The sequence below is a fragment of the Callithrix jacchus genome, chromosome 11 (assembly GCF_049354715.1).
Source record: "Callithrix jacchus isolate 240 chromosome 11, calJac240_pri, whole genome shotgun sequence".
Classification (NCBI taxonomy): domain Eukaryota; kingdom Metazoa; phylum Chordata; class Mammalia; order Primates; family Cebidae; genus Callithrix; species Callithrix jacchus.
Window position 1 is genome coordinate 28,077,704 of NC_133512.1, and position 18,385 is coordinate 28,096,088.

At 44.0% G+C, this 18,385-nt stretch overlaps 2 protein-coding genes across 2 annotated transcripts in view; both read right to left on the reverse strand.

Annotated features, from left to right (window-relative positions):
- The window catches only part of MTURN (maturin, neural progenitor differentiation regulator homolog), a 32,248-nt gene extending 28,283 nt beyond the window's left edge, over positions 1-3,965 (reverse strand). Inside the window, exon 1 of the mRNA XM_054237131.2 lies at positions 3,619-3,965. Coding sequence (XP_054093106.1) covers positions 3,619-3,780 — 162 coding nt within the window. The 5' untranslated portion in view covers positions 3,781-3,965. The remainder of the gene's footprint in view (positions 1-3,618) is intronic.
- A 2,043-nt stretch (positions 3,966-6,008) lies between these two features.
- Positions 6,009-18,385, reverse strand: part of PLEKHA8 (pleckstrin homology domain containing A8) — a 97,203-nt gene continuing 84,826 nt past the window's right edge. The window contains exon 13 of the mRNA XM_017975224.4: positions 6,009-6,172. Within this exon, the coding sequence (XP_017830713.1) occupies positions 6,117-6,172 (56 nt within the window). The 3' untranslated portion in view covers positions 6,009-6,116. The remainder of the gene's footprint in view (positions 6,173-18,385) is intronic.

The following is an 18,385-nucleotide window of genomic DNA, read 5'->3' on the forward strand; positions in this document are numbered from 1 at the left end:
GTAGATGTAAGTATTAAGTATGATTATAGAAACTAGATATATGTCAGCAGTAAGTTCCACTTGAAGCACTAATTGTATAAACTAATATAGGATTATATATGCAGGATTATATAAAGGAAACAGCTGAGCAATAACACTATAAACTAAGATATTCTACAGGCACTAGTTGTGCCTCAGGTCTGGACAGTTCTCCTTCCTCGGTGCCAATGGGAGGGTGTTACCCACATAGTGGCAACATGATCTGGATTATATTTTACATAGCTCCAAAATGACTGTTGGGTAGAGGCTGGCTTAGAGTCAGTCTCCCCCAGTGGTCATGTGAATCTATTTAGTTCCCCCACTTCAGTACTGCAGTAGGAGTGAGGTGGAGGTTATAAGCAAGGGGACAAATTAGGAGATAAGATGAAAAATGACAGTGGCTTAGAGTATCTAAGCTGCCCTTACTTGGCACTGTTCTCAAACAACTCCGCTCAGGACTATCATCCCCATTTTACAGATGTAGAAAGTATGGCATAGAGGCCAGGCACAGAGGCTCATGCCTATAATCCCAGCATTTTGGGAGTCCAAGGTGGGCAGATCACTTGAGCCCAGGAGTTCGAGACCAGCCTAGGCAACATAACCAAATCCTGTCTCTACTAAAAATAGGAAAATAAGCTGGGCATGGTGATGACGCCTTTAATCCCAGCTACTGGGGAGGCTGAGGCACAAGAATTACTTGAATCCGGGAGGCAGAGGTTGCAGTGAGCCAATATTGCAGCACTGCACTCCAGCCTGGGCAACAAAGCAAGGCTCTCAAAAAAAGAAAAGAAAAAGAAAAAAGAATATATGGCATAGAGGCACAGAGGGGTTAAATAACTTTCCCAAGGCACACAAATATGGGGAGCTGAGGTGCAAACCCAAGTAGTCTGAGCCTACAGCCTGTGTGCCTAATCTCCACATCACATTGCCTCCTAGACAGGTAAAAATTGCCACAGAAGCACGAAGGTAGAGATCCTATTTGTATTCTAAATAGGACTCACCTGGCACAAAGTAAACCCTCAATAAGTGTTTGCTGAATGAATGAATGAATGATGTGAAAATACTTTGTAAACTGAGAAATGCTTAGGTAGATATTCTTATTTGTTAGTCCTTATACTAACAGGAATTCCATTCATTTCACATTTGTCTAATGCTTAACACATTTTCCTAGGAAAAAGAAAAGAACTGAGGCAGGACACTTACTAGAAGCAAACAGTAGCTCGACAAACCTGACCTAGGGCAGATTCAAGAGGTCTGGCTAAGAAAACTACCAAGGCTGGCATCTTGTCCATTAGAGCCTCCAGACCTTGGGAGAAAGTTCCATTCTATCCAAGGAATTATCTGCCCCCCACTCCGCCACCCACCATCTTCTGTCTTTCTATCCTATTTAAATTGTCAGATTAGATAATACTTTAAAGCATTTTTCTCACACAGGTGGGAAAACATTTAAAACATGGGTGGCCTCAAGAGAAAGGCCAGATATAAATAATATAATACTTCTGAATGATGGTTGGATATACATATTCATGGCAAGAGAACAGCCTTTTGGCTTCCTGGCCCACTTACTGTCTTTGCAGTCATTTCTCTGGGTATGCCCAGGGCAGTCCCAGCAGGAAGGCTGTGTGGGCTTTCCCCAGTGAAATCCAGAACCATGAACCACTCTTGCCCTGTTTCACACAGTTAAGAGGGAGAAAGGACACTGGCAGAAGGAAGCCCAGAGTTGTAAGGGACCCTAATCAAACCCTAACATTTTACACTCAGCTGGATTCTGGTGCCCTTCCACTGTATCCCAGGGGCTTTCTCAAATTTTTGCAATGGAGTGAACCTCTTTTTAATGATCTCCCACTTCTTTCAATAACATAGAACACTTACTTACTCACCTTACCTACAGTTAAGACGGCCTTATAGGAATTAATAGTTCACTTAGCTCTTCTGGAGGCATTCTGATTAGCCCCATTTTACAGGTGAGAAAACCAAGGCTCTTTAAAAAATGTGACAAGCTCTAAATTCTGGGGAACCCCAGATCTCTAACCCCAAATATGTGGGGCTTTTCCTGTGTGTCAGGGACTATTTGGTGCATTACCTATACGAATGCCTGGGTGCTGGCATTATTATACTCATTTTTTTGGATGTGGAAACTGAGCTCAGGGTGGGCATTAGAGCAGAGTCACAGAACTCAAATCTGGCTGTCACACAAGACCCTTCCTCTTCTGGAGTGCCACTTCTGGAATGCCCAGGTGGATTCCTGCCCTCCTCAGGGTGTGTGTGTGGGAGGAGGGAATGCTTTATTGGCCAGGCAAGCACAGCTTTCACCTCTCCAAGACCGAAAAAGGAGGTCTTGCCATCTCCCGAACTCCTTCGCGAACTTCCCGTGGGTGGTCAGGGTGCGCGGTGGCGGGACCACGGCCCAGCTTTGTCTCCTCCACCTGAGGAGCCTGTACCAGGCCGCGCCCCGCACCACCCCACCTCCGCCCGCAAGGCCGGTGACCACACCGTCACCCGCGATCACGGCCGCCTCCATCTTACATTTGGGGACCATTATTTATTCCCCGTCCTTACAAACACTTCATGACCGCCGGGCTCGCCCCACTCCGCCCCTCCCACCCTGACTCCCCTGCCCTCCGCATCCCCTTCCTCAACTGCCAGAGCCGGGATCCCAAGTGGGAGCAGGATTCAAAGTGGAAGGTTTGGACACCGCAGTTCCAGTTCCCAGTGTAAGCCGGGTCTGGGGGGATTCCCTGTCATCTGGAAAAGCCAACGGGCTTCAGCAGGGCCAGGGCCGCCGCCTCGGCTGGAGAGAACCCCCGCCCGGGCCACACACACCTCGCGGGCAGCTCAGAGAGGCGGCGAGGGCAGCGCGGGGGCAGGGGTAGAGGCGTGCCCGCGTGTGCGCGTGAGTGTGCGCGTGTGAGTGTGAGTGTGTTGGGGTGTATGCGCAGGCGCGCGTGCGTATTAAGATCTGGGGTGTAATTCCGCAAAGGAGGTCCAGAAGACCGGGCATCGCTAGTGTGGACAGAGCTTTGTGTCCAAACAGGCAGCGCAGGGACGAACCCGCGAGGGCGGGGAGCAGGGTTCTCCCGGGCGGGGCAATGCGAGGAGCCGTGCACGCGAGGGGAGCGGGATTCCTAACCGGGACGGGACGCCTGGGTGTGGGAAGCTCCGGAACTGGGCTCCTGCGGGAGGGTCCGTGCTCCCCAGCCCGGGCTGGTCGGACGTTGGGGACACTCACTCCCCAGGGATGCTCCACAACAGGCACGGGCACCGGCCGCGAGGTGGCGTTCCCGAAACAGCGCCTGCAGCAGCGGGGAGATGGGTGGCCTTTAGGGGGACGCCACACCTCCAGCCCGACCCTGTTCTCCGGATCGTCCGGGCGCCAAGCCCGCCGCCCACCCTGCCCCACCCGGGGCGCGGAGCCCGCTGCGCCCAACCCCGGGCTTCCCCGGCGGAGCGAGTGGGGCGTGGGGCGCGGGGCGCGGGGCGCGGGTTACGCCCCCCCACTCGGCGCCCACCGCCGCACACCGCGCGGGAGCTCGGGCGCAGGGACGCACCGCGGCGTCCACACTCCCGCCGGTTCCGGCGGTCCCTCCCCCAGGCACTCACAAAATTGTCGCCGCAGCCGTTGTCCGGACACAGCACGTAGAAGGAGACGCCGGGGTCGGCGTAGAAATCCATCCTGCGCTCGGTCTCCTCGGTGGCGATGAGCTCGAAGGGCGTGTTGGAGCACCATTTCTCCGCAACGTCGGCCAGCTGCTGGAAATCCATCGCGGCCCGGCGCCCGCCGCCGCCCGCCCTCCTGCTCCTCGGCGCCCTCCTCCCGGGCGGGCAGCGCGGCGCTCGGCTCAGCCTGCGCGGGCTCCTCCGGGGCCGGGCTGGGCCGGCGGGGACTGTTTACATGCGGTGCGGAGCGGGGCGGGCGGCGGCCGGGGACAGCGCGGCGCCGCGCCCGCGGCTCCTCCTCCGCCCCGCCTCCCCCCGCCCCCTTGCGGGCCGCTGGGGGCTGGCGCGGCCGGGCCCGGACGCGGGGCGGTGGGAGGGACGGCCGGCACCCCCGCGGGCGCCCGGATTTTCCTGGGCGCTCCCGCCCCCCTTTATTTTTAAACGAACCCAGAGCATCCCGGGGCCCTGGCCAGCGCGGGGCCGCCCCGGGCCGTGAAGTCATGGGCCCCAGCCAATCACCGGAGCCTGAGACCGCGCTGCGGCCTGAGAGCCCGGTGACGTCACAACGCGGGCCTGGAATCCGCGGCTCCGTGCGTTACCTGGAAGCTGTGCGAGCGTCCAATACCCGACGAACGTGTCTGTGGAGTTAGAAAGCCCAGAAAGCGTTTCCCCGAATGCGATTTAAATGCAAGGGAGGCCACAGAACTGCAGATAACTTGAACCTTGTCTGGTGCTAGCAGTGGAAGAGCTGAGAAAATCTAAGGAAAAGGGAGTTTTTCTTTTTGCAGAAATCAAAGTTCTGTTCTCCAATTGATTTAAGGTAATGTGTCTCCTTAATGCATTTATCAGACACTAATATGAATGCTCACTTGCCAAGGAAGGGTGTGTGTGATTTTTTAAATATTTTCGTTACATAAAGCTGAATATTTCTTAGAAATAAGCCTCCTAAGACTGGCTTCAGTATTGTTCAGCTTGAATTCACATGGCATAATCCAAAAAGGTCAAGAGGATAAAGAACATTTTAAAACAAGAGTATGTGGCCCAACAGTTACACCTGCTGCGTGCTCACTGGCTGCCATGTACCGGACAGGCATTACTGGATTGCAGAAAACACACTAGAGTCCTAGCCCGCAGGACTTGAATACTACAAACACAGATACATTATAAACATTGACCCCGCTTTTTAAAGTGCGTCTTCTGAACCAGGCACCGTGCACGAATTTGCATTCCCAGCACCATGTATATGTTTCCTTTTCTCTGCATCCTCGCCAACATCTGTTGTTTTTAGACTTTTTAATCTTAGCCATTCTGACTGATGGGAAATTGTATCTCCCTGTGGTTTTAATGTGCATTTCTCTGATGATTGGTGGATGTTGAGCATTTTTTCATATGTTCATTGGCCGCTCCTATGTCTTTTTTGAGAAATATCTGTTCATGTCCTTTGCTCACTTTTTAATGGGGTTGCTTTTTTCTTAAGTTGAGTTCCTTGTAGATTCCTGATATTAGTCCTTTGTCAGATGCGTAGTTTGCAAGTATTTTCTTTCATTCTGTAGGTTGTCTGTTTACCCTGTGGATTATTTCTTTTACTGTGCAGAAGCTTTTTAGTTTAACTAAAATCCATTTGTCTATTCTTGTTTTCGTTGCGTTTCCTTTTGGGTTTTAGTTCATAAAATATTTGCCTAGGCCAATGTTGCAAGTAATTGAATTCTGCCAACAACCTGAATGAGCTTGAAAAGTAGATTTTTTTTCTCAAACTTGTCTTTTCTAGACAAGAACTGAGCCTGACTATTACCATGATTTCAGCCTTGGGAAAACCTCAGCAAGAACCCAATGATATACCATGGCTGGGACTTCTGACTTTCAGTACTGTGGGCTAATAAGTGGGGCCTGTTTTAAGCAGTTAGGCAAGTTTAAATTCTTCATGCAGCAATAGAAAACTAATACACAGGACAATGAAAGAGACAGGCATATGAATATAAAAGTGCAATAGGCTGTTGTAAAGTTACAAAATATTCCTTAAAAAAAATATGGGTGTCTCCAGATAGCACAAGCTTCCTTGCAATTTTACCTGGTTCCACCATTTAAAGCATAATATGTGTTCCAAAAATGAAGAATTCCTTACATTTGAGACGAAAATAGGAAAAATACATTCCTTTTTTCCTTTTTGGGAAAGAAGGAAGATTTTTTTTTTTTTAATCCATTTATTTTAAAATGCATCAGTGAAATTTGCTCCGAATGATGAATGATCACAATTATGAAGTTACATTTATTTAACAAATAATTTTTGTCAGGAAATGAAAAATTCTTGTGAAAAATAGAATTTTGGGTACAAAGTAATTGCTCAACGAAATGGATACTGTTGGGTTTCCTTAGAAAGGCATTGGGAAAAATAGCAAAAGCTTCAGTGCTCCATGTCTGGGTTGATTCTTCCCTCTGCCATTTTAAGTTTTATGTACATCTGCAACTTCCTTCATTGCTCGGAGCCCAGTTATCTTTTCTGAAAACAGGGACAACAGTGAGATAAAGTATGTAAGAACCTAGCACATAGTAAGAACTCAGTAAAAGCCATTATTACTCTTAATCTGCTTCTTAGGGATGATGAGTAGGAAGATCAGCTAATGAATTTTTAAAGTAAAATTCGGGAGTGACATGAGGGTGATATGACTGGGAATATTGGTCACAGATGAACCTAATCTCCTTTTTTCCAACTCTTTAGAGTAGGGTTTCTTAACAGCAGCACTTACTGATATTTGAAGCCAAAAATTCTTTGTTGTCAGTGGCTATCCTGTGCACTGCAGGATTTTTAGCCACATTCCCTGGCCTCCACTCACTAGATGCCTGTGGCATCTCCCTCTACCCTCCCTTCTCTCCAATGTCACAAGCAAAAGATTCTCCAGATGGCTGGGCGCAGTGGCTCACGCCTGTAATCCCAACACTTTGGGAGCCCGAGGCAGGTGAAGCACAAGGTCAGGAGTTCCAGACTAGCCTGGTCAGTATGATGAAACCCCGTCTCTACTAAAAATACAAAAATTAGCTGGGTGTGGTGGCATGCACCTGTAGTCCCAGCTACTCAGGAGACCGAGGCAGAAGAATCGCTTGAACACAGGAGGCAGAGGTTGCAGTGAGCCGAGATTGCACCACTGTACTCCAGCCTGGCAACAGAGCGAGACTCCATCTCACAAAAAAAATTTAAAAAAAATTTTTTTCCAGACATTGCCAAATGTCCCCAAGTGCAAAATTGCCCATACGTGAGAACCACAGATTTAGAGAGAAAAGTCTTGTAACAGTTGTGTTTTGATCATTTTTACTAACGGAAAGGGTGTGCACATAAAGCAGCTGAAATTCATCCTGGAAAGTTCATCTGCAGAAGTTGCTTGAAACTTGGTTCCCTTAGAACAACTGGAAAAGCCACCAGTTGCTTAGCTAAGAAGATCATAAACCTTTACCCGGCCTCTCTCCTGCTTGGGGAGAGTCCTGTGAGGCAACCTAGGATGTAGGGATGTATTTAGGCCTCATGTACAGGGTAGTGGTCATTTCAGAACTCCAGCCAGGTGTTTTGTACAGCCACTAGGTAAAGAAACACCAGGGACTCCCATACCCCCTCTTTCTTGTGTCCCCATAACCTTTGACCACGGTTTGGAAGTAGAAGGAAAATTAAAACTTCTCCCCAGTCAGGCACAGTGGCTCACACCTGTAATTCCACCACTTTGGGAAGCCAAGGTAGGTGGATCACTGAGCCCAGGAGTTCGAGACCAGCCTGGGAAACATGTTGAAAACCTGACTCTACTGAAATACAAATATCCGCGGGGCATGGTGGCATGTACCCGTAGTCCTGGCTACTTGGGAGGCTGAGGTGGGAGAATCTTGAGCCCTGGAGGTCAAGGCTACAGTGAGCCATGATCGCACCACTGCACTCCAGCCTAGGTGACAGAGGGAAACCCTATCTCAAAAAACAAAACAAAACAAACAAAAAAAACTTATCCCCACCAGTAGGCAGAGTTGTACCGCCTTCAGTGTATTTAAGAAATGTTTCTGTTCATTTATAGAAATCTGGACTTTGCTGTCTCTGAAAATAACCATTTGCCTTTGAGAGATGTGTGTTGGCAAGAAGAGGAGGCATATTCAAACCCCCCTGGCTAGGACATCAGGAGCCCAGGATGGAATGCAAAGGCCATCCTGGACTGTCCTGCTAATGCTGACTCTTCTGCCCACCTCAGTTCTCAAGTTCTCCATGGCTTTTATTCTAGTATAAGTTTGATGTTAACATATAATTTGGCCTTCGATTCACTCCTATGTTGTAAGTCTGTTTAGTTAGCCCTACCCTTTGATAAATCTGCTTCATCCACATTGCTTTGTGGTTAGGTGGTAGGAGGAGGTAGGTAGAGAGGCAAATGTAGCTGGTTCCACATTCACCCTTCAGCTGAGCCCAAGGTGGTCTCACGGTATCAAGAGGGACTGTAGACCCTGGGTCCCAGGAGATGGGGGTCAGGAGAGAGGTGTATGATTTGTCACAGGGGTGATGCGAGAGGTAAAAAGACTGTAGGATCTTGAGAAATAACTCCCAGGAGAGCAACACAGGAAGGACGAGAGCTGTCTTCTTCCTGCACTACGCTCCAGACAGTGAGCCCAGCAGTGGGGTGGGGAAGGTAAGTAGAGGGCAGACATGAGTTAAACCTGTGCCAAAGTTCATGTATCACTGCAACTAGAGTCTGAAAGAAAATCAAATTGGGCGATCAGCAAAAGTTGAAGATTGACATAAATGAGTCATTGTGATTTACCCCAAATGCCCAGGAAAGCTCAGGAAAAGGATTTCCTTCAGCCTTCCTACTCTGGCGCTAGGAAAATTCATTCTGAATTTTGTTTCTGAATCTTCCAACCTTAGTACAAAATTACTTCTTTTTTGGACATTCCTCTAAAAGGTTGGATGTAGAATTTGAGCAAGTTAGGGGTTATGTGATTTGGCTACATTTGCCTTCAAAACATGCCTAGCTGATCACATTCACCTGGTAAACATTTTCCTTTTATATATGTCACAGAAACAGAAATACTCACTTATGATTGGGTTTTAGCTTCTTTATTCATTTAAACACTAAAGTATTCTGTCTTATTCAATGATGCCCTCCTTGCCCATATTTTCAGCTAGAACAGTTTCTCATTTTCCCTATTTCTGAATACTTGCAGTGACTTCCTTCACTGAAGCCCAATGCACAGAACTTCCTTTTCAGCAAAATCTCAGTGGTGGTGCTAAGGGACTAACATAGATTTTAAGGTGACAAAACCATTATTTTAACATTTTTCTCTGTTACTTTTCTAATAATGATGACAGTTCTGTCTATTATGTTTGCTGAGGCTTACTAGGACCCAGTGATATTCGCTCATTCTCTAAAGAGAGGTCCCAAGAACATTACACCAGATCTCCTAGGAAGATGTGGGATTTCCTCTAGGAAAAGGTTTGTATCCAGGAAATTTACTAAGCCAGAAGCTGCTGTGATTCTATGGTACTCTTATCTCTTATGACACATCCATTTACTAAGATTTGTTGATCTGGATGACGTCACAGAGTGCTTTTCTCCAGCCTGCCCCAAATGGTGAGTGTGCATGACTATAGGATATTGAAACAAAATCAACAATACTTTTTTAAAAACCACAACAAAATTTCCCTCATCAGTTCATTCTGTCTTATGTAACTCCTGTTCTGAAGATCTTGGGTTAGCAGTTCTCCAGACTGCTAAAAAGAGTCCTAGAGATCTTGACTGAATTTACTCATCTGAGCTTAGAGTTATCTAAGAGATATCAGCTCAGAAAGCTATACCCAAGAGTTTATGTTTTAAAGTGTCAACAGTTTGAAGTATCCAATACGGTACTTCTCCATGAAGCTCTGAGACTGTCTTTCTTGGTTGAAGACACAAAATCTGGCCTGTGGCTTATAGCAGTGCGTTCACACAAGCCTCAGGGTCAAAACAAAACAAAACAAAAAACAATCTGTAGATGGCAGTGACGTAGAGTGACTGTGGTTAATTTATAACTGGTAACCCTCAAATGTGACAGGTCAGATAAGGGTGCATAATTATAATGTAACCAGTAAAGCAATGTGGTTTCTTCTGTGGCATGCCAAACAAAAATAATAAAGCCATTCCAAAAAAGAAAAAACGTAGGCAAGTTGTCTCTAAGGATAATAATTAAGTTTGCATTAGAAAAAATCTGATTTATAAAAATGGAAGAACACAATTTTTATAGAGAAAAATAAATTGAGATATAATTATGAGATATACCAAAAATATAAAGAGATTGAGCAGTAAGGCATAGACATTTTGTTTTTTATAAAACTCCATAGTTAAGTCTGATGTGTACCCCCTTGAAAACAACTAGCCTAGGAAATAGTAATTTCCAATTAAAAATATAAGACTCTGGCCAGGCTAAGGGGACATTTTAAATAATAACTGAAATTAAGATCGAGAACACTATACTGTCATCTAATATCATTAGACAAAGCATTGTCAGGACTCTAATAAATACAAGAAAACACAACAAACCAATTTTATTAGAGTGTGATCAGTATTTTCCTTGAAGGTAAAAATAAATCATGGGCAGCCAGGGCATTGATACATCTCCAGGGTTTTCCTATAAAGTCCAGATGCTCCTTGGCTTCCCATGGGGTTAAATCCCAATAAACTCATGGTAAGTAAAAAATGTCAGAAGTCAAAAATGCATTTACTGCCCCAATAAACTCAGTTGAAAAATCATAAGTCAAACCCTTGTAAGTTGGGGACCATCTGATACCATTTCTGAAATAGTTACATTAACAATATTTTATCTATACAAATTTAACCTAGGGAAGACTAAGTACGTCTTCTGGTTTGATAACTCTTCTCATGCAAATCCTACAATAGTAACACATCAAAGAAACCTAGCCCTTACCTTTTTATGCGATGAAAGAAACAAGTTTGTGATTTTCAAGGGACCCACTGGAAAATCTCAAAGGTATCTTAGGTGTAAAAGGAATCCTAATTTTCTGTACACTTAAAAATAGAGAAAATGGTAAATTTTATGTTCCATATATTTTACTACCATAAAAATGGTAAAAAAAAAAAAAAAATTAGGATTAAAGAACGGCAAAAAAATTTCTAGATTTATTTTTTCCTAAATTTAAGATCTAATTTTTTTGGAGAACAAAAATTAAAAACAAAAACTTAAGGTAGTTGAATGCTTAAGGGTCATGGGTGCCTCAGAAACAACACTTTATTACTTATTTTAGTCACAATAAAGCACTTTGAAATAAACATAGAAGGTAACATGATTAAAAAGAACCTTTGCTCTTTCTTAAGTGAAAACCTTTTGTACTTTTTCTTCCTAAATAGTCAAGGATCTAGTAAGGTCAACAGAAAGCACAGGAAATTATTCTGGTGAGACCTAGAATCTTTGCTATCCAGGCAGATTACGCAGCAAGTAATGAATGACCTTTTACATTGTCGGCGAAGGCATTAATCAGTAAACCAACAAAAAAGGCTTACCAAAACTAGGCAAACTTTGCTAAGATTTCAACAGATTATGGAACTCCTTTTCTGACTCAAGTGTTATAAACGAAGGCAAACAAAACTCACTTTCCAAGTTTGTCCTACATTTTGCTCTTTCCTATCCCACACAAACTGACATTTTTCTTTTGAACAGATCTCAGGGGTCAAAACTAATTTTATAAAAATAGTAAGATGTTATTTGTATTAACATGCATTCATCATTGGTATCTTCAAATGAATCACTAAATATCTTAAAGATTTTCAGTTTCTATTTTTAATACAGTAAATATTGATAGTCATAACCCACATAGCAGAAATTCTTTGGGGTCCTCAGTAAGTCCTGAAAGTGTAAAAGGGGTCAGAAACAAACAAAAAACAGCCCATCTACTGCTTTAGAACAAAATTACTCTTCTTCCTTGAAAAACAAAAGCACACACACAGTTGTATTTCTTTGTAACTGCTGTTCCTAGTTTAGTCTTAATAATGCATATTAAATACATTTTAACCAAAATAACTGACATCTGTTTATAATGACCCAAAGATAGCCTCTCTGAAGCATATAAAAATGAGAAGCAAGCATGTATTAACTGGATTAGCAATCAGTGTTTTGGTATTGTACCTTACCTGGTTGCATATACTAGAACGTCACCTCAAACTAGCTTAATTAGAAAATGAAATGCACTGCGTCAGGTAATTGAGAAGTTCAGAAATTAGATAACTTCAGGCATGGCTAAATCTCAGTGCCCAGGTAAAGTTATTGGTTACCTGTCTCTCTCCATTTCTTGGTTCTGTTTTCCTCTAGGCTGGCTCTATGCTGCTGTTCTTCAGCAGGCTGTCTTCTTGTACTGAAGAGACAACCCGTAGCAGCCCTAAGCTCATGTGATCCTTAATATCTCAGAGATCAAAAACGAGAATTCCACATTCTCTCTAAGTGCCTGGTTATTCTCCCTAAAAAGTCCTTATGTAGCTCTACTTGGAGCTGAAGCCCACCTCTGGGCCAATCACTGATGCTAGAGGTCTGCGATACTCTAAAAACTCAGCCTGGATCCCTGACCCACCCCTGTGTTTGAGGACGGGGATCCCTTGTTTGCAAGATCTATCGCATCATTTAGAAGAGGTAAAAGCTCTTCTCTGCACCAAGTATGATACTGAATATTTGCATTAAAAGACAGGTTTGTTTAGTGGAAAGAAGGCCAGACTGGCATTTAAATGACCTAGGGTTTCGTTCTAATTCTACCATCCCCCTAATTCTGTGACCTTTGGTAAGCCAGTTAACTTTTTTGGACACCACTGTTTAATCAATAAAATAAATGTGTTAGATTAGATTATTTCACATCCAAATGTCTATAATTGTATTTCACTAACTCAGGAAGAATCCAGGTTCATTCTTCTGTTCTGGGATTCAAAACAGATGAGAAGACGGAGAAGTAGGTTCTAGTTGGCTTAGTCAGTGGTCTTATGGTTGTCAATAACAGAACTCACCAAGCTAGCTTAGGGGGAAAAAGGCCCAGAATATTTCACAGAACCCAAGGACAGGAGTGGGCTTCATGACAGCTGAGAACCAGGAACCAGAAAATTACCAGAAACTACTATTTCCAGTCCCTTCCTCTCTCTGTCTCCCAACCCTCCTTCTTTTTGTCTGTCTCTAGCGAGATCATCCCATCCTTTTACTTTGCTCATCAGTTCTGTTCTTCTCTTAAAATATCCACTTTCCTGCTTCTCTGGGGATGTGGATGAGAATGCTTTTCTATGATGGCAGCTTCTGCTCATCAGTTTCCATTACCCTCATTCCATCTAACAGGATGTCTGTTACTGAACTCCAGCTCCAATTTGATTGGCTTACCTCAAACTCAGAAGTCCATTCGCGACCAGGAGAGCAGAGTGATCCACCAAAAACATTATGTCTTATGGAGATGGAGATATTATCAATGGAAGGGGGTACTAAGCTGGGAAGACACTATAAAAGGTATCTGTTTCAACAGTGGCATTGCGATAGTTTTTCTATACATACAAGTGCAAGGTATTACCATAAGGAAAAGAGAAATTTACAACTATAAGGCTTTTAGACAACGATGAGTTTTAAAAAACAGCTTCTCAGAAGGGGGTGAATTCATAGAATATAGGAAGCTGAATGTGAGTCATAATAACCTTATTTAAGAAAGTGGGGGCAAAAAGCCCAGTGGAGTGTAGCCAAAAGCGTAACATAGGTAACGGTTTTACGGTCTTATGTGATCTCTGCATATTTGGCAGTGAGGACACCAAGAGATCCATATATAGATACAGTGGTATTTCTTTTCTGAAACAATCAGAATAGCCAGATGGGCCAGTTTTCTACAGCAGCTTCTAAGCCAATGTGTTCTGATTTTACCTCTTAAAAGAAAGGCCATCTGATGGACGCCCAGGCAGAATCACAAAAAGTTTCAAACTGACATTCTCATTTCTTTAGTCATAGCTCTTATAGTGTTTTATATGCACATAAAAAAATCTAGGCATATTACTTTCCTTTATAGGTCTCTAAGGCTCACCTAGTTCAGTCCTCCTCAAAAGTTCTTTGTGGCAAACATACCAAGATAGTTGGGTATAACTTCTATAGAATGAATGGCTCCATGCAACTCTAGGCCTGGGCAGGAAAAGTGTGAGCACCCTGATATGTGCAGGACAGAACCACACTGACAAGGCCAGCATCTTTCCTGGAAATAGCATTTGCTAGTTATGGATCTCTGACCCTGCTTATTTATTGTTTTAGAAATTTAAACAGCATCCTCTCCAAAATGTGCCTCTGGGCAGAGATACAAAGATTAAAAGTCATGCATGAAGCCAGCCAACGCTTTTTCTTTGTAAAGGAAAGGAAATCAATAAATTATAAGTTATTTGTCTTTTTATTTTTTTTTTTGAGACAGGGTCTTGCTCTGTCACCCAGGCTCGAGTGTAGTGACGCAATCTCTGCTCACTGCAACCTCCACCTGCCAGATTCAGGTGATTCTCCTTCCTCAGCCTTGGGAGTAGCTGGGATTACAGGCTCCTGCCACCACACCCGGCTAATTTTTGTATTTTTAGTAGATATGGGGTTTCACCATATTGGCCAGGCAGGTGTCGAACTCCTGACCTCAAATGATCCTCCCACCTCAGCCTCCCAAAGTGCTGGGATTGCAGGCATGAGTCACTGTGCTTGGCCAATAAACTGTAAGTTCTTCATCCTTTTGGCCACTCCTCTCTTACCATGGTGACCCAAATCCCTCTTGGGGTCTGTTTCTGACCACTGCCTTTCTGACATCTACCCTGAGCTGCCACTTTCTGACCAACCTCCCGTGGAAGAAAATGGCCCTCCCATGTACAGGTCAAAGAAGAGGCAGACCTGAAAAAGAGAAAAAGATACCTATTTTTTCATGTTGAACCCTGCCACCCCTGCTTCTTAGTAAATTCCAGTATGTATCCCTTGGTTCTACCATTAGGCCATTGTTATATTTTTCCCACAGTTTAAATAGATTAATCAGAAAATGTACCATGATTGATTTGGTAAAGAAAAAGTCAGTCCTCTGGTTGTCAGTATGTTACTGGTGCCTCTCCGGCAAAGGCAGCCGTGGGTTGGCCTTCTGTCCCAGTGTCCTTTCTGTTTTTGCATTTGTCTTGGAAACAATTGTCCCAGTTTGGATGATCATTACATGCCAGTATGAGACTTCATCTCACACTGTCGCCTAGACTGGAGTGCAGTGGCGCGATCTCAGCTCACTGCAATCTCCGCCTCCTGGGTTCAAGCAATTCTCCTGCCTCAGCCTCCTGAGTAGCTGGGACTATAGGCGTGCGCCACTATGCCCGGCTAATTTTTTTGCATTTTTAGTAGAGACGGGGTTTCACCATGTTGGCCAGGATGGTCTCAATCTCCTGACCTCGTGATCCACCCGCCTCGGCCTCCCAAGGTACTGGGAGTACAGGCCTGAGCCACCGCGCCTGGCCTTGATCCTATTATCTTTAACCAAAGCAAGTTGGCCACCAACCAAACCGATCTGAATAATAGGAAGTTTCAACTAATACTCTCAAGTGAACATGCATTAATTTCATCCAAGCTAGACATGACTGGTGACTTGAAAGTTGGTTCTTAGTTGTGTTTTTTCCAATTTCTCCACATCACTATGTTCAATTTAGTTTAGCGTGAACCTGCCTCCTTACATATTTAAGTTCAGCCTAAAGGTGTAACTAAAACCTAACTGGTTAAATTACAACCTAACTGGATGTGTAAACAGACTGTTGTAAGCTACACTTGCACCAATCACAGAATTCCGACCAATTTTTCCGAAAATACTCATTTTCTTTACAGGGCTTAGTTTGGCCAATCACAGGCAGCCAACTGTTCAGACCATATTCAAATAAAGCGAACGCTCGGCTGTAACCAATCCAGCTGTTTCTGTATCTCACTTCCACTTTTTGTATGTTACTTTCCTTTTTTTAATCCGTAAATATTAGCTGACCATGTAGAAGCCCTGATTCTAGAGGCTGCCCCATATTCAAATTCTTCTTTACGAAGTTAAAGTTTTACTTGTAAAACTTTAGTAAAGTAAAAACTTTACTTGTCTAAAGTTTTTTAACACCTGCCAACGTATTTTTTTCTGTTTTTGTCTTTTGTTTTGTTTTTAATTATTAGTATTATAGCCATCCTACTGAGTATGAAGAGGTATCTTATTGTGGCTTTGATTTGCATTTCCCTAATGACCAAGTTCTTAGCTGTTTGATAGCACAGAGAAGACTGTTTGCTCTCAGAGGCTTGCACTGTATCTTAGAGGTTTACTGTTCTCAAAGCTGAGAATATAGTAGGTGTTAACAAATTCAGCAAACAATCGCAAAGAGAGCCTGAGTTTTGTGTATCAGCTCAGTACCAATAAAAAAGAGTTATATTTGGCATCAGGAGGCCAGATCAGAGCACATAAATATGTCCTAAAGACTGTGAGGACAGGCTCCTAAGGTGGCAAATTCACACGTCAACATGAAGCAGGATAGAAGCTTTAGAAGTTCTCTAATCCATTGCAGCAAAATGGTGGCTGAAGGTCAATTACCGTTAAAACAGATACAAGCTGCTTTTTTCATCTCCCTTTTCATTGTACTAAAATGTGTCTTGGCAGGAACCTCTCCAGAGGAGATGGGTGCCCACTTCCCAGAGGTGTTTAGTGGATTAATGTGAGTGAAACACTCTGTGATGATAAGACTTCTGCTGCAATTGACGGGAGGGTGCTCTTATTAATGAGACTTCCAGTTCTGAGCATTTACTACATGTAAGATACCGTCCTTGGCAGTTTCTTAATAGCTGAGAACGTAATGCATGGCTTTGAGACGTTATCTCAATCTTAGTAACAGCTGCTTCCCTGGGCTGTAGCATGTGCTCTGTCTGGGTTTAGATCTGAGCTTTGCCATGTACTAGCTATGAGATTTAACCTCCGCATGCATCAATTTCCTTATCTATAAAGATGGAAATTAAAATGCCCACTTCTTAGGGTTGTTTTCAAGATGTGCTAAGTTAAATTGGTTAACTTCCTATATGGAGAGAAGTCAATACATGTTAATTCACTTTGCCTTCACTTAAAAATAGGAATATTACAGATATTATTCCTTCTACTTCGTAGATGGGAAAAGTGAGGTATTTTTTCCACAGGTCCCACAGTGACTGAGAAGTCATCATCTTTATGGTGTTCTCCCAGCTCACAGCCATTTCTAATTCCCTGGGGACTGTCCCCTAACTTGAAATGATGAACCCATTGCATGTCTGTCCCACAGGCCAGTGCCCCTCAGGACACCATTGATTGAATGGATGAAGACAGACATGGGCCTAAAGTGGGCCAATCAGATTTTTGTCCAAAATTTGAGAATGAGGCTGGGTGCAGTGGCTCACTCCTGTAATCCCAGTACTTTGGGAGGCCGGGGCAAGTGGATCACCTGAGGTCAGGAGTTCAAGACCAGCCTGACAAACATGGAGAAACCCCATCTCTACTAAAAATACAAAATTAGCCAGGCATGGTGGCACGTGCCTATAATCCCAGCTACTCGGGAGGCTGAGGCCGCAGAATTGCTTTAACCAGGTGGCAGAGGTTGCAGTGAGCCAAGATTGTGCCATTGCACTCCAGCGTGGGCAACAAGAGTAAAACTGTCTCAAAAAAAAAAAAGGGATTTGGGAATGAGGCCATGATACAGAAAGGTATAATCTCTATATGGCTAAAACTCTATCATATAACTTAGGCATCAGTGCCACTATATTCTGTCAGATGGGAGACATGGAGAAAGATGGGCCTCAAGACAGAAACAGATATGCAGTAAGAAGCAGCCATGGCAGCTGAGAAAAGATCCCAGTGGCTTTCCAGCTCCTGGTTCTTTCTCAGCCCAGCCCATGCCTTTCCCCTTGGATTCTATGAGATGCCCACCTACCTGCAGAGTTATCAAAAGGCTCCTCATGTTGCTTCTCATGATTTGGTGGGCAAGATTTTCACAGTCCACAAACTCAAATAGGCAAGCAATTGAGCTTTATTTTCTTGTAACACATTTCATTTCTCTTTTGAGACCTCATTCTACCTGATGGCTGAGAAACAATCAAGTAAGCTCCAGATAGACTTGGTCATTTCAGGGTTTTCTCAGGTATTTTCGGTCTCAGTCAACTCAGGATACTCTCACATACTTCCTTCTCTTCAGAAGGCATCTCGGGGCTTGCTGGGCATCCTGGCCCAGGAGAGGTATTTAGTCCAGGCAGATCCCCTGGAGAGAGGTGTCACCCAGATGTGATGCGTCCCGTATCATGCTAGGTCATCGTGTTCTGCAGGCCACTCTGCACCTGCCTGATTCTAAGTGACAGCCCTCCTGGGCCACCATCAGACATTTGTGTGTCCCTTTTAGAAATGAATCGACATCTCAGTTTTTTAATTTGTTAAAAAATAAAAATATGAATAAAGTTGTGGCAACCTTTAATCTACAGGAAGTAGAGTTGTCTAGTTATTCTTCTAATCTGTTTCTAGTATCTTGTTGACAACATAAGATTTGTGCTTTCATTTTCTATTGTACACACCAAAATTCTGAAACTTGAAATTCTTTTTCTCATAATTCTGGCAATTGTAAATCAAAAGTGTTGTTTCTTAAAGATTTTAAATTTAACATTTTTCTGGAGAGGGGGTCTTGCTCTGTCACACAGGCTGGAGTGCAGTGGAATGATCATGGCCCACTGC